Source organism: Leptosomus discolor, chromosome 9 (assembly GCF_034619465.1).
Source record: "Leptosomus discolor isolate bLepDis1 chromosome 9, bLepDis1.hap2, whole genome shotgun sequence".
Taxonomy (NCBI): Eukaryota; Metazoa; Chordata; class Aves; order Leptosomiformes; family Leptosomidae; genus Leptosomus; species Leptosomus discolor.
The window spans coordinates 6259296-6280568 of NC_141399.1; the positions used below are offsets into that span (position 1 = coordinate 6259296).

At 45.8% G+C, this 21273-nt stretch overlaps 1 protein-coding gene across 1 annotated transcript; it reads left to right on the forward strand.

The window, feature by feature from the left end:
* The first annotated feature begins 3060 nt into the window (after positions 1-3060).
* EOGT (EGF domain specific O-linked N-acetylglucosamine transferase) lies at positions 3061-19709 on the forward strand. The gene is made up of 15 exons (XM_009958066.2): positions 3061-3270; positions 4183-4283; positions 4829-4937; positions 5024-5118; positions 6235-6339; positions 7489-7595; positions 9183-9286; positions 11829-11921; positions 12686-12757; positions 13314-13400; positions 14541-14609; positions 15921-15982; positions 17607-17726; positions 19103-19205; positions 19563-19709. Exons 1-15 carry the CDS (start codon positions 3061-3063, stop codon positions 19707-19709), a joined length of 1584 nt encoding a protein of 527 aa, XP_009956368.1.
* The last annotated feature ends 1564 nt before the right edge of the window (positions 19710-21273 follow it).

Genomic DNA, 21273 nt, shown 5'->3' on the forward strand with positions numbered 1-21273 from the left:
TAACATCCACTTCTGTTTAAATTTATGGTTTTGGAATATTCCTTTGGAAAGCAACTAACTTATACCTCATTTTCACTGCATATGCAAGTATGAAGAAATGCTCTTTAAAGGCTTGTTCTAAGTACACACTTCAGAGGGGGCTGATTTCCCAGTCTAGGGAAGGTTGCATCTGTCTTGGACACAGGAGGTGGTGTTCCAAATCCTAGATATCCATAGGGGAGAGAGGGTTAGTTCTATTAACTGGGGTTTTTTTGTCCTGCTACGAGTTGGTTGCAGTTTATGTATGTTATGTTTTACTAAGGGCTATAACGATCCTGAACATGAAGTGAAGTGGGTTATCGCACGGTGATCTTGGAACCCTTGGTTTCTAGTTGTAAAATGTGTATAAACTGTAAAAAGCATGGGTCAGGGTAAAATAAAATTTTGTGCTAAGAGCGTGCTCTGGTTCTCTTTGAGAAAAGGCCGACGGGTTTGTGGCGGGTGGGTGTATATGAACCTAAGGCTGTGAAAGGCCAATATTGCTCAAGTCAGAATATATCAAATGGAGTTTGGAGTTGAAATCTGGGGATGTCAGGGGTGTTTGGGTCCCAGAGGCTGGTCTATTTATAAATGCACTGCAGTAAAGGGATAAAAGACAACGTGAATTTTAGGCTAATTTCCTTTATTCTTTCTGATCAGCCGTGGGGGGGGGGGGGTCAGCGCCGCTGCTCTCGCTCCCTCCCGCGGGTTTCCTCCGCCACCCTGGGCCCTGCCTCCTTTCCCACCTGCCAAGGAGGGGAGAAGCGGCCTTTCCTGCGGTGGGGGGGTCGGAGCACCGGAGTGTTGGTGCCAGCGCTCCCGGGGGGGACGGGGGACGGGGGGGGGGAGGACGCCTCAAACAATGGGGCTCCCGGAGGCTGCGCTTCCTGCTGAGCGGCGGCAGGAAAAGGCCTTTTTCCTCCGCATCCTGCGGCAGCCGAGCCCGGGGGGAGGCAGCGGCAGCGCTTTGTTTCCGGCAGCAGGAGGAAGACGCGCCGCCCGCCTCCGCTGCCGCACCGGGGTTCCCCTCACCGGGCCTGAGGGCCGGGGTGCTGCCCCCGGGCAGGTGCCGCCCGGGCGGCCGCAGCGACGCTGGCGGGCACCGCCACGGCTCCACCTGACGGCCGCTGGCGCCGGGCGCTGAGACGCGGCCGCCGACCCGCGCCCCCCGCCCGGTTTCCGGCGAGCAGCGGCGCCGCCGGCCCGGCTCGGCCCGGCCGGGCTCCTCCCTCCTTCCCCGGCGGCTCGGCGCTCCCGCCGCCTCCAGGTGGGGCGGGCCCCGGCGGCGGCAGCCCTCAGGCCGCGGTTGCTGCCCGCTGTGGGGGCCGGGACGGGGTGTGGCGGTGCCGCCCGCCCCGCTCCGCTCCCCGCGGGTGTGAAGGAGGGGCGCGGCGGCGGTGCCGCCCTGAGGGCGGGCGGCGGGCGCAGCCCTCTCACGGCGGCCGCCTTTTCCCCCGCTGAGCCTGGTGGGGCCGGGCCGGGCCGGGCGCGCTTACCGCCCCCCCCCCCCCCCCCCCCCCCCGTCCCGCACAGCCGCCAGCTGCCGCGGCATGAGGATTAAGGCCGTCGGCGAGCGCGTAACGGGAGGAGCAGCCGCTCCCATGGGCCGTGGGGCGCCCCGAGGCTGACGGGTCTGAGGTGAGGAGAGGTGCCCGCCGCGGCCTCGGGGGGTGGGTGAGCGGCGCCGGGGGGCGGCTCGGGCGGGGCGGGGCGGCGGCGCCTCACGGGGCTCCCTGCGGGGCTGCGGTGGGGTCCGGCAGGGGCCAGGGGCTGAGTCCGGCAGGGGCTTGGCCAGTTTAGGTCCAGCGTGGCCCACAGGCTGGGTCCGGCTCTGGGTCCGGTGGCGGCTTGGCGCTAGGACGGGTCTGGCACTGGGGCGCCTCCCCGCAGTGGCTGACCCTCAGCCAGGGGCACGGGTAAGGGGCCGTGTTGGGTTTGAGGTGGGGATGGGGTGCGGTGTGATCCTTTCGCGATTCCCCCCCTCCCGCGCCCCGGGATGCCTGCCATGGGGCAGGGGAAACGCTTTCTCGCAGGGTCGGAAGCGCTCCCGGGCTGGTGGAAGGTTGGTGTCGTTGCTGTGAACGTTCCTCAAGAAGCAGGACTGTGTTCTGAGGAAGCCGCCTTTTGCAGGACGTATTTAACGCCGCTTTCCTCCCCCCTCCTCCTGCCACTAGGTTTGTGTACTTGGGAAATCTGAAGCACTTCTCCTCAAACCAAACAGGTAAAACTACTTGTATCGTAGGAATATTGCTAAAGGCTTCAGTGGCAAGCAAGCATGCAAATTTTGGCAAATTACAGTGCCAAAAAAGATGGTTTAGATACAGGCCATCCATTTTTTTTTTTTCCTCAGGAAGTTTAATGGTTCAAAGCAGGGGTGTTTGAGAAGGTTGTATTACCAGAAAGGTGTCTGTATCCAGTCTGCTTTAGAGGATATAGATTTGTGTGGGCCTGTAGCTAATTTTAAGTCCATAGTCAAAGTTTCTTGAACATGATGCTAACTACTGAAAACAAGCATCCCGAAACAGACTTCAGTTTGGCTGTTTATTTATAACTGCATAGTTTTCCTTCAGCTAATGACTGGTTTCTTCCAAAGTGGAGAATGTATTATTTTTATACTTATTTTTAAACTAAAATTCCTTTTCTTCTCACCCCTCCCCCTCAATACTTCTACATTTTCTTCCTGCTGTCTGGATGTTATATGCTCTATACTTAGTTTCCACATTTGAACTCTCAGGATCGCTTGGGATTTAGCTAAAGTAAACACACCCATTTTAGTTTGACTGCGAGCTGGTAGTGCGTAATAACCCTCAATGACTAATGATTCAAAGATAATCCTGAGATTGTACAGTCTAGTCTCTTAGTGAAAGTTCACTTTTCATAGGGAAAAGAAACCACCCCAGAAATACAAGTACAAATTCCTTGATTATGTGACTGACTTTGGCTGAATATTGTCTCGTATGCTCGAAATGTGCTATGCTGCAGAGGTGTTAAGTGGCTTTTCTTTTTTTTTTCTTTTTCTAAGTGCGGAACTCACAGGTTGCCATGTTCATGTTGCTTGCCTTTGGATTGCTACTGCAAGACATTCTGGCTAATTTTCAAGCTGAAAATCTTACTGAATTCAAAAGCATTCCAGAAGAGCCATTATATAGCTACAAAGCGATCAACTTGCCAGATGAGCATATTCCATACTTTCTGCACAATAATCAGCACATTGCTGGCATCTGTAAGCAGGACTCTCATTGCCCATATAAAGTAGGTTTGCTTTTTTGTTTGTTTGCTCAAACGTGGTATTGGGGCGGTTTGTTCTTGGAGTCATAGCGGTTAAAGCTGGTGGTGAATCGATCTCCTTGCCAGTTGGTCAGTTCCACTGGGAACTGGCATTGTTGCTTTTGAAGCAGTTGTACAGGGCTCCTCCTGAATCTGATGCTGTCACAAACCTGGATTTTTAACATAAAGATTTTTATCCCTGCTCGTTTAATTGTTACAGAGCTGAAATGATGATCTTAATCTGAATGACTCCTGCACACGTGAAAGGTGTTTGAGCTACGTTCAGTTAGTGGTTTCTGGGCCTGTGTTTTTTAGCACGCTGTAGCGCTTCTGTGGAACTGCAAAGACTGTAGGCAAATCAATGAAATGCTGATTTATCCTGCAGTTGTGCATAATTCATTTACCTGAGGCAGGACAGTGTGGCTCGGGAACAATTCTAGTGCCTCTCAGGCTGGAGCTGCTTGGTAGAGCTTGGGAGCTGTGCGCCTCCTTCTCTGGCTCTCCACAGCACCGCTGAAGCTGCTGTTTCTAGATTTGCCGTGGTACACTCAGCCTGGAGCTCGGAGCACTGTGCTTTGCCTGAGCTTGGCTTTGCTCTCTGTATCCATCAGTGATGTGAACGTTTTGGAACCCTCCTTACTGGGTCAGGAAAAGTGGTTGTGCAGGAACAGACGTGTTAAAGACAAGGATAATGTTACTGTGCATGGGTGTCTTCTTGGAGCCTCTGTTGTGCATAAGGAGTCTGAGTGTTCTTTCTGAAACTATCTGAAAACGGACCAAACCAAAAGCCTTTTATGCAGGGTTTATCAGCAAGAGGTAGTTTATAAGCTAACAACCAACGTAAGTGATTTCTCATTTTGCTGTTGCATAACCTAATTCAGTTATTCTGTGTTACAGAAGTACTTGAAGAAACTAAAATCCTGCTGGGGTTATGAGAAATCTTGCAAATCAGATTCCAGGTTCAGTTACCCCGTGTGTGATTATGTTGAAACTGGATGGTAAGTTTAATTTTAGACATGTAATGTACAGTATGTTGAAGAAAAGAGTATGGTGCTCACTTTCACATTAGCTGTGAAGTTAACATTGTTGTGATATTTAGAGTTTAAAGGATGATTCTTCGTGGAGATGCGTGTGTGTTTATATAGAACGTACATCTTTTAACATGATTTTAGAAGTCTAACGTTTTAAGGAAGAAAATACCATTTGAAATACTTCCTGCCACAATGTTTTCATTATTCTGATTTCGCCTTGAATTCAGATTCCTAAAATAACTCTGGTTTTCCTTTCTTAGCTTTAAAAGCGCAGGAAAAAATGTTAAAAAAATTTTATACCCTTTTACGGGAGAATGGCTTTCAATTGTCACTGACATTTTCACTTACATGCAGCTGATAAGTTGCTTCCTGTTTTGTGTCTTAAATGTCAATACAGTAACTGGCTGGCTCTTGTGTTCCACTTTTAGTGGAAGAATGTTATTTGTTAAATTTATCGCTAGAGTTGAGCAACGGACCCTGATTTTTATTTTCCTCTCTCCATCACGCGTCAGGGCAAGTGACATTGAGACAGCCCAACAGATATTCTGGAAACAGGCTGACTTTGGTTACGTTCGGGAGAGGCTCGCTGAAATGAAAACCCATTGTAAGCCTGCAGCAACAGTAGGTATTTCTGATAGATACGATACTTGTCACTTGTTTTTAAACATAATTTTTGTTACTGATGAAATCCTACTTTTCCTTAACAGGGAGATTCGTCTCTGACCTGCTCTCGGTACCTTCAGCATTGCAGAGCGACAAACTTGTACATTGATTTACGAACCGTAAAGAGAAACCACGACAGGTCTCTGATTTGCTTCTGTTACGGTAAAAGCGAGGGATGGCAGGGAACAGGCCTTCAGCATTTGTTTAACAAAGCTGGCGCGCTTGTTGCCGTGGGCTTTGCTGCTGCTGAGAGACTCGCTGCTGGAGTCCTGTGGAGATCTGCACCTCTTGATCGCTGTCTGCTGCTGTCAGCAGTACAGGTTGTTTAAAAACCTGAGCTCTCACTTTTATGGAATGATGGGGGGTGATCGAAATCCTCCCTTCTGAGGGAAGAGAGGAAGACTTTTCGGTGTCTTCAGTCACGTCCTTTCTTGATCAGGTGATGTGCAAAGTAGAGTTGTTTTTGTAGGAGGCACCAAGAAGGCCCTCCCTGTGCTAGGTGCCTTTATACCAGAACTAGGAGCTGCATTTTTAGATACAGTGAGACTGAAGAGCCATCTGAACCTGAGTCTCCCACATCCCAAATTAAAATACTACATATTGGAAAACAGGGTAAAAAACGCCCCATACCACTGATACTGGTGTCACCTATTTTTCTTTCTGCCTTATCTTTGAAGTCAGTGTCTTGGGCACGTGGCTTGAAAAGAGGTGGCTCATGCCTGTGATGCCTGTACCCTTCAGAAGGGGTGTTGTCATCTTCTCAATCTATCCTAAAAGCTACTTTAGGCAGCCTTTTAGCTGGCAATTCGTTTTCATGAAACCTGTTCTTGTGTCTCACTCTTCGTATGTTGTATAAAATTCTTGGGTTACTAACTGGGTTGTGAAATCTGAGGTGAATTTCAGCAAGAAGCTGTTGTTAAAAACGAACAAAACCCCCAGCTAATGATGCTCCTATAAGTAATCATGTAGCAAAATACTCCTTTGGGTATGTGAAAATGATTCCTAATAACATTCTAGGTGGGTTAGTGCTGTTTTCTGAATTGATGTGTAGGACTTCAGGGACACCACTATCTTTACTTGGGAGTTGTGGGAAATGCTTGATTTATGCTCAAGAAAATACTCAGGTTTTAAATATTCATTAAGTACCTTGCTGAATCGAGACTGACTAGCACTGGCCTGAGTATGTGATCGAGATTGCAGAGCCCTTGTAGCACTGTTGTACAAAAGCTGATAGACTTTTACTGATTTGCATTAGATTCAAAGAAGACTTTTTCCAGAAGGGAGAAATTGGAGGTCATTGCACCCTCGACATTCAAGGATTTTTGGCTGAAGGTCAACGCAAGAGCCCTCTGCAGTCTTGGTAAGAATCACTTGTCAAGGCTGCTTCCAAGTTCACTTGCTGGTTCTTTTCTGTTTTTTTTCACTGGCATTAGCAGCTGTGTATAGGGGCTTTCAACTGGAGAAATAGCTGCTCCTTTCTAAGGTCAGTTTGAGAGTTCACGTTGGATCCCTCTGGTATCTACATGGAATGTTCTGAACTATGTTATGTGTCATTGTGTCCTGCCTAATTTACAGCAGCAAAAGATCTGAAAATGTCTTGTAATTTGGACTTCTAACCTTGAGGTGTTTTCTGGACAAGGTGCTGGTCCTATGCCTGCTCTGCCTAGAGGAGGAGACAGTTGTTTTGTTGTGAAATGCCTTGAAGTTTGCGCTTGTGTCTGGGCTCACGCACTCCTCGGTGATGTTGGGGCCGGTGCAGTGCCCGGTCTGGGTATATATTCACGTGGTGTTCCCAGGGAGCCCGTGTTTGCAATGTGAAATGGGCAAGAGTCTACAGGCTGAGTAAGGAGTGCAGAGGGTGCTTTGTGGTAGCTGGTTAAGCATCACAGGTTGCATGTTAGCACTTCAAATGCCTTGCCAGTTCATTGATGAAACGTGAAGGAATTGGAGCCATTAAGGTCCATGTAAGAATTCATTTTTAGGCTTTTCTCATGTTTTCATTTTTTCCTCTCGTTTCGCATTGATGGTCAGTTTTGGATAAGAACAGCTGCAGAGGAGGAAAAGGCTTTTCTTCTCTACATGCCATTATCAGCTCAACTGCTTATCCTTGTTTAGATCCACGAATAATAAATACTGCGTCTGCATTCGTTATTCTGACCAAAGCACGAAGCTCTAGGTGAAGCGTCTTTGGCAATGCAGATTGAGTGGGATAGACCCCCAAGATACAGGCTCTGAGGCTCTTTGTTACATCTCCGCTGCCTTGATATGTAGATCAAAGATGCTGTTCGCTCCTGAGATCAAAGGCAATGTTTAACCTCTTGAAGCTCATAACCTGAAGAACCTTCCATTACACTTTCAAATCATTTTGATTGTCAGACTCTATCAGTTTTCAGCAGTCCTGCTAAATCAAGTGGACTGGCTGAAGAGTTGCTGAATCTTAGATGTACGAAGTTCGTTTGTTTAAGTGTGTTAATGACAAAGCACGTTCCGTGTGATTGACTCTTTGTAGGTTTGCAGAACTCCAGGCGTTTACTGCGTTAAACTTCAGGCCCCTCGAAGCCGAGAAGTGTGATGTTGTTATTGAGAAGCCAACATACTTCATGAAATTAGATGCAGGTAACTGTTACCTTTAGTTTAGTTTTTATATCCTGCAGTACTGCAGGAAAAAGAGTCCATATCCAGCTTGTCCATCTACATTATGCCTTTGTGATTGTTAAGTTCACTTGTAATATCGTTTTATTTTTGAAAAATGATGTGACTTTTTCATTTTATTTTTTTTTCTGTGTTCCATTGGTGAACTTGGAAACTTGAATTTAAAAATCTTCCATTTCCCCCTGGATGATTTAAAAAAAAAAACAGAAAAAATTTCCTGCTGCTTGGCTTGCACAGTCATTTTCTTGACTGTGTTTTGACAGTCTTTGACTGTGTGCCAAAGACTCTTCGGTACAGAGTCTTTGATTTTGGCTGTGTTTCTGGATGACAAGTTACATGCCATGAAACACAAGGTGTGGGCGTCTGTGTCTTGTAGCGTGTGTTCAGCAATGTGTATTGCCTACCGACGAGGAGGTGAGCGGTGTGGAGAGGGGCAGCACCCAGGCATCTCTAGGAGTCAGCCAGCGGTACCTGACAGGTTTTGAAGTTCACCAAAATTTTGGTTCAGGCAGCAGATTTTGCAGACAAATGTTAACAAAAGGGTGCTCAGGATGTAGACATGCAAACAAGCTGCTGTGGGGTAAGCTGTGGTTTAAACTGGGCAGTTGTCTGCTGTGTTCGCCCTGTGACACGCTGCGCCTGTAAACGGAATTACCCCTCTTCCCTGCAGGCCAGGATCTTGTATTTTAAGGAAAATTGTCGCAGGCCCCTGAACAGTTACCATGAAGAGCTGCTGTGCTCTCAATTTGTATCTTTGAGCAGGGTGCTCTAGCTGTGGCTCACGGGGCAATTTTGTCCAGCTCCTTTGTTCTAGGGAAGCCGGGGGGGAAAATTGCCGTTTGAGCAGCAGAGGAGGCGCAGCAGCTAGTTCCTGTCTGGGCAGCTCTTTTTGGTCGGAAGCGTAGAAACAGGGGCTGTGTGCACGTGGTTCCCTGACTGGGACCTGGTCTTCGTTAGCAAGGGAACTGGGCTGCGTGACCTGCTTTGTTTCTTGGGAGTTTTTTATGTGCCACGGTCTTAAGGTGTTAGTTTAAGAAACCAAAAATGAACAAGAATGCTCTGAGAAAAAACGTGAGGAATGACTTGGGCTTTGGCTCATGTGCCAGTACAAGTTCTGTCTCGTAGTCCGGCAGACAGAGCTTCCCTTAACCCTGATAAAGCAGAACTAAGATCAGTGCCGAAGGCCTGTTTTTCGTATTTCCTGGATGTGTAACTGGCTCTTGTTAAAGCAGCGAGTGCTTTCATATACTTCAGAAAGCAGCTGCAGACTGTAACGAGAAATAGCACGTGGAACTTATCTTTTTCTTATGCTGTCTTTTGGACGCTCTTCTAATTCCTCTGAACTTTTTAAAAACACGTTTTACTTGAGATTTCTTACCTTGATTCCTTCCCTTTAAAGGTCTGCTTTGCTAGGGTGTGTAACAAGCATTCAGTCAGAAACAGGGGGAATCTAATGTAAATTGCAGGGTACTACTAAATAAAAAAATGCATGAACCAGTGAAAAGTGGAGTGAGTAATGCAGTATTTTGCTAACCACTCTCTCTTTCTCAGGTGTTAATATGTACCATCACTTCTGCGATTTCGTCAATCTCTATATTACACAGCATATCAATAATTCCTTCAGTACTGATGTCAACATAGTCATGTGGGACACTGTAAGTCTGCTGTGCATTTAACATGTTTGTAATGGGTTGTATTTCTGCTTTATAGAGACTCTGAAGTAGCCAATCCTTAGCTTTCTGGTGGCCTTAGGCATGTGGAACTGATAAGTTTTTGGATCCTGTTAATACAAGTGCATGAACAATAGTTAGGGAACAGTGTTTCTGCAATAAACCATATGCTGTTTGAACACTACTTCATAGCTCATCTTTTGCTAGTACGTAATTACTCTTTTTTTGGTGTGACCTCAAAAATAACATGATTTGTGTTTTTAATATGTAGCATTTGAACATTTCATGCTGTTTTCTGTAGACATTTTTCTCTGAGTAGATTTACTCAAAACTGTTTCTTCTCTATTTAAAAAAGAAAGGCAGCCTTGCATCTTTCTGAACCAGTAATGTGCAGCTGTAATAAAGGGAACAGCTAGATGAAATCCTCATGTATATCAAAACAGGGTCTAATACTGAAGTCCTTTAAATAGCCTTCTTCCAGTTACTTCTTGATCACCAAGAATGCCAAGATGACGTACAAACCAGGTTTTTAAGTGGGGCTGTTCTTGCTGTACTGCTGAGTTGAAACCATGACTGTGTTTAAGGGTAATATTAGTTTTACTGGCCAGTATTTAAGTTCTGTAGGAGAGTGTTAAGCTAAATAACAAAAAACCAGGCAATTTGTAATATGCCAGAGAACATGTGTAATCAGGTCCAGAAATAACACAGTGCTTGACTGTCATACTGTGCCACGCCTGGCTTGTTCTTATAAAATGCTGAGTTTTCTGTCCAAGTATTTACTGCTAGGACAACTAATATTCAATAGAGAACTGCAAATATCCCCTGCTGGCTGTTTGATGAGAAACCTCTTTGGCTAGGAGAGACCTTTTTTTCCAGTTCTCTTACGTTTTGAAAGCTAAAATAAGTGCCCCTGCCAGGTAAGCAAGGTCTCTAGGTGTTATACAGGGACCTGCTAATTAGCTCTGATGGCTTTCCCAAAAGATCAGGTGTGTCGGTGTTGTAAATTACTTTGAAAAGCCACTGTTTGTCTTGAATCGCATTGTTGGATCAAGTAACTCTCACATGTACCATTCAGAGTGAGTCCTGGCACATACTATCGTTTGAAATGAGCCTTAACTGCTCAGTCCGCTTGAGTTCGTTACCGCGTACAACCAGGTGATGGCACCAGCTCACTGCTGGTGGGCTGTCTGTGCTGATCGAAGATGGACGGGCTTGTTAACACTCCTTTTTTTTCCCTTGGTGTAATTAGATTTGGCCATCCTTCTAGCCGGTGTGGAATCAGTGCCCTGTTCTTGTTAAACAGTAGTGCACTTAAACGGGGGTTGAACAAAGCAGAAAATGAGTAGGTCAGCCACCGGGGGCTGGTTTGCAGACTCTCTCTGCAAATGCAGGACAGCAACATTTGTAAAGCGCTTTTGAGGAGAGCAGGTAGGGTTGGAAAGTAGTGCTGCCTGCTTTGAAGATCAGTTCTCTGCTCCTAACCTGGAAGAGCAGTTCTTGTCGTACAGATGGCCAGATGGGTTGGAAAATCCAGGAAAACTTAATGGCAGACGAAGGGGAAGGAAGCAACTCTTCAGCTGAAGGAAATCTGTCGCCCTTTAGATTCTTCTCCATTTCACTAGATATCTGCTCTCTTCTGCTGTCTTTTGTGGTCTTATTTTCAAATTTCTTGTTGAGAATGTTTCCATGTACCTTTCCAAGCAGCCTAAACCAGCTCCAGAGTTGAAAGGGAGCTTTAAGTGAGAGTCTGCACCAGGGCTACTGAGGTCATATTTAATTGCATTCAAAGAGCAGGAGATGGTGACTCTTTGCCCTCAGCCGTGTAGGAAATGTTCCAAATTTGAAGGCGAGAAGAGCCCCTGCTGCTAGGCCAATCTTGCAGGGAGTAGATAATTCTTACAAGGTTCCACAGAGCACTGCTGCGAAGTGGGGAGCGTTATACTGCCCTCAGCAGAAACTCCTTGCGAGCTTGTCAAAGTAATGCAGAACGTCGTTTCCTGGCTGTTTCTTCCATCAAAGCAGATCATTGCCTTCAATTTGTGGTACAGGTGACCATCCCAAAACAGAGGCAAGTGTGAAACAGGCTTTGTTACTTCAAACATTACTGCTGCACTTGAGCTCCCGAGTGGTTTTTTTAGTCTCAGGAGTCGAGGTTCATGCCTTCTACCATCCCTGTGTTTCTGTTACTTCAAATGTAACTTGTCTGCTGTTGTCTCTGGGGAAAGGAGGAGGTACTCCTTGCTCCTAACTCAGAAATTCTGATCTACTGCTGAAGAACTTGTCTAGATTGCTAATTTATAGAACTGTTTTATTAAAAATTAACTACCCGGCAGGTAATTTGAGTTAACTGCTGTTGTAAATGCAGGGGTCGGTGCTCTGTGGTGTCAGTGTTCTGTGCTGCGCTGCCTTAGGTCCCAGGGTGGTGAGGCACATGCTAACTCAGATACAGAACTTGTAAATCATGAGGAGAGTTTTCACATGCATTTATGTCATCATTATGCCCTTGTGTTTTTTCCTTTCCTCCTAGAGCTCATATGGCTACGGTGACCTGTTCAGTGAGACGTGGAAGGTGTTCACTGACTACGAGATAATCCACTTGAAAACCTTTGACTCTAAAAGGGTATGGAACTTTGTCTTTTGTTTTAATCCGTAGTCACTAGGTAGCAGATGTGACAGCTTCTCAAGCCGCTTGTGGATATGGGCGTTTCAGAGGAAAGCATTACTACTTTCCATGCGTGTTTAACTTGCGTAATGTAAGTAGTCTGCCTTACAAACGAGACAGAGCTGTAACCCAATTCCGTGGTACGTCTATGCTTTGTATAGAGGGACCTGACTTTTGTGTCTTCTGAGAGGTGATATTTATGTGTTAGTTTCACTTCTGCAGGACCCGCTGCTGGTTTTCAGTAGTTGAGGGTTTTCAAATGGTACTGTCTTTCTGAGTCTTCTGATTCCTACTGAGGTGTTTCTTCCACTGCAACTGTTAGTACACCTGCTGCTTATTGTTAAAAAAATTTTATATCCCCCCTGCGCTGTAAAATGTACCCATTCATTCAGAGCTCCTTTTAGTCTCTTAAATCCCTTCAAGCCTGTCTTAAACTCTCTACTCTCTAACTGGTTTTCTTTTATTTAGTTCATGTTTGTTTTGTTTTGAGGGCGTTTTTTTTACCTCTTCCCACACTGGCACCTGTAGCATCCCAAGTGAGAGCTCTTTGGGGATCGGGATTGTCTTTGTTCTATTCATTTGCACAGTCAAGGAGGTGAGGATGGTCTTCACAGGAGCGTGTCATCGCTGGCTCGTTAGGAGCAGTGATCCCAGTGAATGAGCTGGGCCGTGCCAGCGGAAGGTAGCAGTGCGGTGTGACTTCTTGTGATCTCCCTTTGCAGGTGTGCTTTAAGGAAGCAGTCTTCTCACTGCTGCCTCGAATGCGCTACGGCCTGTTTTATAACACACCCTTGGTGAGTCCTTTTTAGTCATCCGCTGTGTTAACCAGATGCATGTGTGACAGTACAAAATCTGAGCTAACGAATCTCTCTCATACCTGGCTGAGTTACCAGGAGATGCGCTCCATTGCAGGTCTAGGCAACTCCAAATGAAAGATCTTCCCTAAAGATTAGGATTTTGAGGTTACTTTAGCTGGTTGATGATAACTGGTTGTCTGCAGTCTCCTGTGTTGCAGCTCATGAGATGCACGTTATTGCTCTTTAATGGGTGGGCACTGTGAACTTGCTGGTGTTTTTGCAGAGCACAAGACCTTGTACAAGACAGCCTTTCCCGAGGGTATTAGCTCAGGTGTTCAGGCTGTGACGCTGTAGAAGAGTTAAATTTCTTTCTGAATGAGAGTGCCACTTGTGTTGCAGTGACGTGGTTAGCACAGTGCATGATACCGGGCTTTTGTTCCACAAGAACGGCGAAAGACTGATTGCAAAGAGAGGTTTTCTGAGCAAAATAACTTTTTATGTTAACAACTGGTTGTTTTTGGTTTTTTTTTTTTTTTTTTTTTTTTAATTTCAGATCTCTGGCTGTCACGGTACAGGGCTATTTAGAGCATTTTCTCAGCATGTGTTACACAGATTGAATATCACACAAGAAGGACCTAAGGTATGATAACTGAATAATAAACATGTAACAGGGAGCTGATGGCTCTTACCAGAGAAACAGCGTTAGCAAGCTGGACCTGGTGGGGAGTAAGGGCATGTAGTGTACTTTTTGTCCTTTCCTGCCGTGCTCAGGTTTTTTTTCCCAGTAAGTCAGCCTGTTCCAGAAAGGCCTTTGGCAAACATTTGTGTATGTTTGTGAAAGTTGCCCTCGTGTCTTATTTCCGTAGGACAGGCTTTAGCACATCCTCCTTCCAACCCCAGGAGCTCTTCCTCCTCTCCGTTCTCTCTGCTCAAGGCCTTTGTGTCCTTCCTAGCGAAGCCAGACACGGGGTACGTGGCCTTTTCTGGAGCGTGCTGACAGGGTGCTGTCCTTGGGCCCAGCAGGGGGAACCCTGCAGAGCAGAGCAGCGCCGTGAGCTGGCTCTTCATTGCCCCTTGCAGCTACTGCGGAGCTCGGAGCAGAGGAGGAAATGGTTGGATCTGGTCCTTCCTGATCCCTGCCCAGTACCACCCGTCTGGCCCCGGGCCCCTCTGCTGCACACACCGGTGGTTTTTGCAAGCAGTTGCAACGGCTGCATTGGTGGATGCAGCAGTTCTGGGCTTCTTGAAGTGTCTGCTAGAGAGCAGCCGGCGTGCTGTCGCTGAGGGGCACACGTTCAAAGCGCTGCAGTCATGCTTCCCCCGCTGACACTAATGGGAGTCATGCAGTTAGATCTCTTTATTTCACTTGGAACACTTACCCCTGTGAGTCCAATTAATTTAAAGAGGTAAAAGGAGGAGCTGTTGTAGAAGTAAAATATTTTTTTCCAAGGATCTTGTGCACAAGCCATCCTGAAAGCTGCTTTCAAACACTGCCGTATGTTGTGTAATACAAAGGCTCTTTTGTACGGAATAAAATAAATCTTTCAGAAAATGTTTTATTCTTTGTTAATAATCAGACTTTCACAAAGTTTTTGACGCTTTCAATTTGTTGGGAAATATGATGTGAATTTTAAGGTGGTTACATCATCTGTTACATGGGGAAGGAACGTATTTGATTGCTCAAATAAGTGCCAAAAGTAAATATGGAAAAGTTTGGGAGGGTTTATTTTTTGATGAGGTCTGCCTTATACCTGATAGACTGCTGCCTCTTTCTTTTTAGGATGGGAAAATTCGAGTCACGATACTTGCACGCAGTACAGATTACCGGAAAATATTAAACCAGAATGAGGTGTGGTCCTTTTTATTTTTAAAACAAATTTATCAGAAGTTAAATTTTTCTCATGACTTGATTTTTTTTTTTTTTTTTTTTTTTTCAGGCACAGCCAAGATATCTGTCTGCTGACAAATCTTGGACAAATATGTTCAGTGCTAATATTAATTTCTTCTAATATGTCTCCTAGCCAGTCTCTATTTCTGTGCACCAGACGCTGAACGTTGCTGCCCTTTTTAAATACCCGATGGGAGTCTACAGATGTAATACTAAAAGTATTTCCTCTTAACAGACACACACTGCAGAGCTTCTGATAATATTATTTTGCTCTCAGAAATTATTATCTCTTTTATTTCTGGCATCCCCAGCGTTGAAGGCTCTAACAAAAACCTTTGTTATGCTCGCAGATTAAAATGCACCAGCTCTTGTACCTGAGTGTGTGTGTTCCAAACACAATGGATTTTCATATTGATTCATGTTTTCAAATCACGCAGCGTAGTGGGCTTCTGGTGTAGCTTCTCTTGTGCTAAAATAATAATATGGAATGGTTTTGTACATGTCTTCATTCCTAGCTGGTAGTGCCTGGCAGAAATGAAGTGGCGTTACCGTCCCCGCCTTATGTAGGAGGCTTGATGCGATAGCTCCGTGGCGGAATAGAGCACAGAGGGTCAGATTTGTGCCTTATCTGCCACGCTGTCCACAGTCTGTGCCTGCACCGCTGCGTGTAGGGTGTCGTCTGGTCATGAGCCCGTGACAGAAAGGGAGGAGTTCATCTTACCTTTACTACACTTTTTTAAAAGAAAGTGCTTGGCCCTTTGTCCCTCTTCTGCTGGCTACGGATTGGAGACTTAGAAAAAAGCCCTTTTAGGTTAGAAGCCCAGGCTCTAACCTGGTTTCACTCCTCAGGTGAATAGGAGTCTGCCCCAGTAAGGTATTTTTGAAAATCCTTCTAGCCACCAGTTTGCTGCTTTGGGTATTGGAGTGTCTTTTGGAAATCCAGCCACATCTTCCCACTATTCCTGGCAAAGCTCCTACCAGGATTGGGTCCTGGAGCATGTAAAAGTCAACAGTATCCTCTGTAAGAGTGCAGGAGATCCAAGTCTCCTCTCCAGGGGTTGCTCTGCCAGGAGTAACGCATGTATCTTAGGTGGGAAGGCCCAAAAGGAGGGCAACTGCTCCTTTACGTGGCAGTGACAGTATGTTCTGTCTCACTCATTGTAATTCCCTCAGGGGGAGGAGGAGGTGTGTAAAATGATCAGGATGTGTGTGTGTGTGTGTAATTAATTGAAGGAGAACACCAAATAATTGTCTTCTTATTTTCCTCCTTAGCTTGTGAATGCTTTGAAAACGGTGTCGACGTTGGAGGTCAAAGTGGTAGATTACAAATACAAGTACGTAAGTTGGTAGAAGAAACTGTTGTGATCTCATGCTGCCCGTGGCTGGTGAAATCTGTTTGCAGGCAAAGCTGCAAACGCCTCAGTGTCTGACCTTTGCAAAATCCAGGAGCTGGTAAGGAAGGAAGAATGTTGCTGAGGGAGTGGTGGGTGAGCTAGCTAAGCACTCCCATCCCGTGATGCACTACCTAGGAGTGAATCTCTAGAGTTAGCAGGCTCAGGTTTAAGCTACTATATGGTGAGCAAGTTTTGAAATCACTTTTCTTTCTGTTTCCTCCCCTCTCCCAAAACCAGCTGTGATCCCGTCGCCCCTTTGAATTTGCTAATGCTCGGCAGTAGCTGTGGGTCGACAGGGATTTCTCTTGTACGGTGCTAGTGTTTTATTTTGTGTGACCCTTGGTTTAGTCACGAGTCATAACTTGGCTTATTTGCTGCTCTGGTGGCCCCTGAAGACACCACTTGAGGTCAGTGTGTGGTGCCCACCTGTAGTAGGTTCTGTGCCAGCAAGATCTGTGTTGAGGATGAAGTTCCCAGTTGGTGTATGCCCGTGCCAAATGGCAGCAGCTCCCATCGACTTCATGGTGCTGTCCCGGATCATGCAGGAAGAGTGAGAAACCAAAGCAGCAGTGAGGGATCAGTGTTTTGGCCAAAGCAAACACAGTGTGAGGAAGTAGAGTTCTTTCTAGTTCTGATGAAAGTCCAGTCTAATAATAGAAGGGAAGGCGGATACCCTTGAGAGGGCATCTAGACCATCCCGCCTGAGAACGTGACCGAGTGGTGCTTCCACAGGTCCTGTGCTTGTCAGAACTGTTTGTGGCACTGGTCAGCGTTACAGATTTCCACAGCTAACCTGCAGCATCCCTGTCGTCAGAAGGGCTTCCCTGCTGTCTGCCCCTAGCGCAGCTTAAGCACTTCAAACTTCCTTGTTGCAGTTAAAGCCAGTTTCTTTCTACTCTTTTCCAAATGGCCAGAGAGGACATTGTTCTTTTCGTTTTTAGTGTGTGGTTTGTTCATACGCAAATGAAGCCCATTTTCTGTTTCCAGTCTTACAACTACCTTTAGTCCATTCTTTCTTGTGTGCTGAGGGAACACTTGGTTATTTAAAGAGAATACTTTATTTGGAGCTTACAGTCAAAGGATGGGAGAGAGCGGCAGTTCCAGGAGCTGAAAAAAGCCTGGTCTCCTTATTTCTGCTTGATGCCTGACACATAAGTTCGGATTGGGTATCATTATATCCCACATTTAGGTGGGAGATCTGTACTTCTACATTACATTAAAAACAGTTGGGTTTTTTTGAAGGAGGTGATGTGAGGTTTTTTTTTTAAAGGCAAATAAAACCCACCCAAACTTACAAAAACTTATATATATAAAAAAAAAAAAAAGAAGAAATCAGATTTTTGGAACAGACTCTTGTGAAGTCTTGAAACCTGTCTGCATTTCTTTTAATTCCGTGCTGAGCTATTGCCGGCTGCAGCACTTGTGATTCTTAGTGTTGTTCCTTGAAAAATCAGTTTTCTCTTTCAGTATTCCCCTAAGTTAATTTTGCGCTTTCTACATGTAGCTAATTCCTGCCGAGATGGATAGACATGCCAGATCACTGTTGTTGTTGTGTTGTCTGCAGGGAACTTGAATTTTCAGAGCAGCTGAGAATTACCCACAACTCTGATATATTCATCGGGATGCACGGAGCTGGACTTACCCATTTGCTTTTTCTACCAGACTGGGCTGTTGTTTTTGAACTGTAAGTCTCTTTCTCTCTCTTTCCCCTCTTGCACCACAACTGCTGATGTCTGTTCGTGTGGGTTAATGAAGTATTTGACTGTGAATGTCTGTCTGGCGTCCTTGTCTAGACTTCATTTTTGGCCATCTCTTCTGGGAATCGGAAGTGAGGTCGCTCTCATTATAAAACAGAGTGTAACTATACGATACAGGTTTAGCCTGTGATTTTTTAAGGTGCTGTGATATAAATAAAACTCAGCCTGGTCGACAATTGCTTGGGGAAAAAGCCAAAAAAAAAAAAAAAAAGAGAAAGCCTCACTGTCTGGGTTCTACCCAGTGAGTCTGACATTTAATGGTATTTTGGTGATCCAGGTGAACTGATGGCATAAGATGCATGTCCAGGTTGTCAGAGATGCCCCTGAAGGATATTTGGATGCACCTTTCTATGCCTGGGACACGAGCACCAGCCTGCTGGCCGAGCTTAGCTGAGTGTCATCCTGTTTTACCTGAACTTCTCTGTAGAGGCCATCTCGGCCCACCCCCATCTCGGCCCACCCCCTGCAGCGAGCAGGGACACCTTTGGCTGGATCAGGTTGTTCAGAGCCCCGTCCAGCCTGACCGTGAGTGTTCCCAGGGATGGGGCTTCTACCACCTCTCTGGGCAGCCTGTGCCAGCGTTTCCCCACCCTCAGCGTAAAAAACTTGTTCCATACATCTAGTCTAAATTTGCCCTGTTTTAGCTTAAAACCATTACCCCTTGTCCTGTTGCAACAAGCCTCACTAAATTGTTTGTCCCCACCTTTCCTGCAGCCCCCTTTCAGCTCTGGAAAGCCTCTAAGGTCTCCCCAGAGCCTTCTCTTCTCCAGGCTGAACAACCCCAACTCTCTCAGCCTGTCCTCATAGGAGTGGTGTTCCACCTCTCGGGTCATTTTTGTGGCCAAATTTTGTCACGAAGTACAGTTGTTTAATAGACACCTCAGTTCTGTGGGCCTAAACAAAAGTGCTGCACACTTCCCAGAGGAGCACTGAACGCTCCGTCCTGGGAATTTCTGCTGTGGGACGGCCATGGAGCTGGTGCTTTGCAGCACAGTCTTGGCTTGAGAGCGTTTTCTGTGATCCCCAAAGAAGTCCAGGAACCCCTGCCCAGGGGCATGCCTGACACACAGATGTGCCTCCTAGGCCACATCTTCAGAACAGATGGTAGCCCTTGTGGTTGTTTTCAGGGAAGCAGAATTTTTCCGTGGTTTTGGAGCCTTAGAACTGAACAACAAACGTTTTGGCCCAAAGTTGGTTTTGTTGGTGGTGTTTTTTTTTTTTTTTCCTGTCTCACCCTGGTAAACTTCAGCACAATCTCTGTAGGTAAATACGTTTTTGTTTTTTTTTTTCTCCCTGCCCCTAGGTACAACTGTGAAGATGAACGTTGTTACCTGGATTTGGCAAGGCTGAGGGGCATCCGCTACATCACGTGGCGAAAAAGGAATAAAGTGTTCCCCCAAGATCAGGTAACGATGGCCACGGCCGGGAGGGTGGGCGCTGTAACTGGAAGCATTTAAAGGTTGGCTTGTTCCACCTGTCTGCGTTCTGGTACTTGAAATACAGTTTTCATTCTTTAGACCAAATTAAGTTCCCTGTTGTGAGTAAGAAATCATTTGGTATTAATGGTTGAGGTAAGAAGAGAAATGAAATAATTGGCCGTTAATCTAAGCCATCCATCGCGTTCCTGTTGTGCAGTAGCTTTGCTGCCTCTCTTGCCTCAGAGCAGATCGGGGGATCAGAAATAATAAATTAAAATGGCAGGTGCTCTTTTTTTTTTTTTTTCCTTTTTTTTCTGTCTAAAAGGCCTTATTTCATTTTTCTAGGGACACCACCCAACGCTGGGAGAACATCCAAAATTTACGAACTACTCCTTTGATGTGGAAGAATTTATGTACTTGGTGCTTCTGGCTGCAAATCACGTGTCACAGCATTCCAAGTGGCCATTTAGGGTAAAACATGATGAATTCTAAATGAGACTTCTGACTGAAGTATTATTTTTAGATAATGCTCCATAAAAATATTGTAACAACATAAAGCAAAATGCTGATGTGAAACGTGTAAACCTCTACGAGGGAAACAACCCCTTCTTCACTTCTCAGAGCGCTTCTTAGCACCCTACCTTACCTTTGTAGTCCTTGTCTTTAATTCTGGGAGGTTTTGATATCTAAAAAATATTTTTCAGAACTCTTTTTGGTTTTTTGCACTGTATTTTTGCATTCCAAATTCTGCAGTACTTGTCTTTGTGTAAAGATACGTCCATCCATTTCACGTAGGATTTTCTGGGCTAGATGCTAGTTTTGCAATAATTTATGCCTCCTGTTACACGAGGGAGTGCTAGAGGATGGAGTGTCACAGCTTGGTTTCTCGGTGTAGTCTCTCTGGGAATGAACTCAGCCTGTCAGTGCCCCTCAGTTCCTCTTTTTAAGCAGCTGGATGCTTTTTTTTACCATAATTCTGTACCCATAAGTCAAAATCTGCATAGGAATTGCGTTCCTGTTGTAAGCCGCTGCCCAGTATGGCATCTGCAGTCCAGTTACGTGACGCTGTGGTTCCAGGATGGCTTGTTAGTTCCTTTCCATCACCGACCCCGTCCTTGCTGTGCTTGCCCCCGTGTTGTTCCTAGGTTGGAAGATCTTCCTTTGTATAAGCGTGGTTGTAAGAAGGAAGTGGTTAAGCAGGCTTTAGCTGGTGGTGTTGGGTACCCCAGGCGCTGCAGACTTCGTCTTGCAGCTTAGGAACATTTTCAAGTTAGAGAGCAGTATCTCTTATGTTTTTGCATTTAAATATAAACTTTGACTCTTCTCCCTCTAGTTTTAAGTGCTAAAATATAACAGGTCTGCTCGGCAGGTTTAGTCGGACTTCTGTCTCAAAGCAGGTAAATCTTTCCCGAAGTGAATGCTTAAAACACCGGGTAATCCGGGTGTTTCCTCCTTTTTCACATAAACCAGCACTCTGTAATGGAAAAACCGAGCAAATTGGAATGAAACTTGTTTATTCAAGGCTGCTAAAGGGAATGGACTTCCAGTTTTTCGTGACAAATGATAAGATGCAGAGGGTGTCTTTCAGCTGCGGCTGAAGGGAAAGGAAGTCGGGAGGAGCCTTGTCCTTGGCGTCACTGAAAGCCTGATCTGTTGATATTCTCGTCTTCTCAAAATGTCAACGAGTCCATCTAGCACGTTTTTAAAACCCTTTCCAAAGCCAGTAGCGCAGTTCACTGTTCTCAGTGAAGGAAATGTTAAGCCAAAGCCAAGTTCTTTATGAAATTCCCCCCGGAGCTGACGTGTTGGTGCTAGTGGGGGGAAAAAAGGGAGTGGTTCTGTTGTCTTAAGTGGGGCCAGAAGGATGTGCGGAAGAATCGAGTTCAGTGAGATAAAACCCAGAGTTCTGTGTTAAATTATGGATTTTTTTGAGAACGTATTCCCGTGGTAGACTTGCAGTGCGATCGTACAGCCTCGGTGACTTGAAGCAGGGCCCACATTTGTATGCAAAAGCAAAACCGTTCCAGTAAATGTAAACATTTCACTGGTATAATTG

Bases quoted from the DNA above. Each gene is read 5' to 3' on its own strand.
- EOGT (XM_009958066.2), top strand. From the start codon at position 3,061: ATGTTCATGTTGCTTGCCTTTGGATTGCTACTGCAAGACATTCTGGCT. The intron at 4,284-4,828 runs GTAAGTTTAATT...ATCACGCGTCAG, and splicing joins GATTATGTTGAAACTGGATG to GGCAAGTGACATTGAGACAG. The intron at 7,596-9,182 runs GTAACTGTTACC...TCTCTTTCTCAG, and splicing joins CTTCATGAAATTAGATGCAG to GTGTTAATATGTACCATCAC.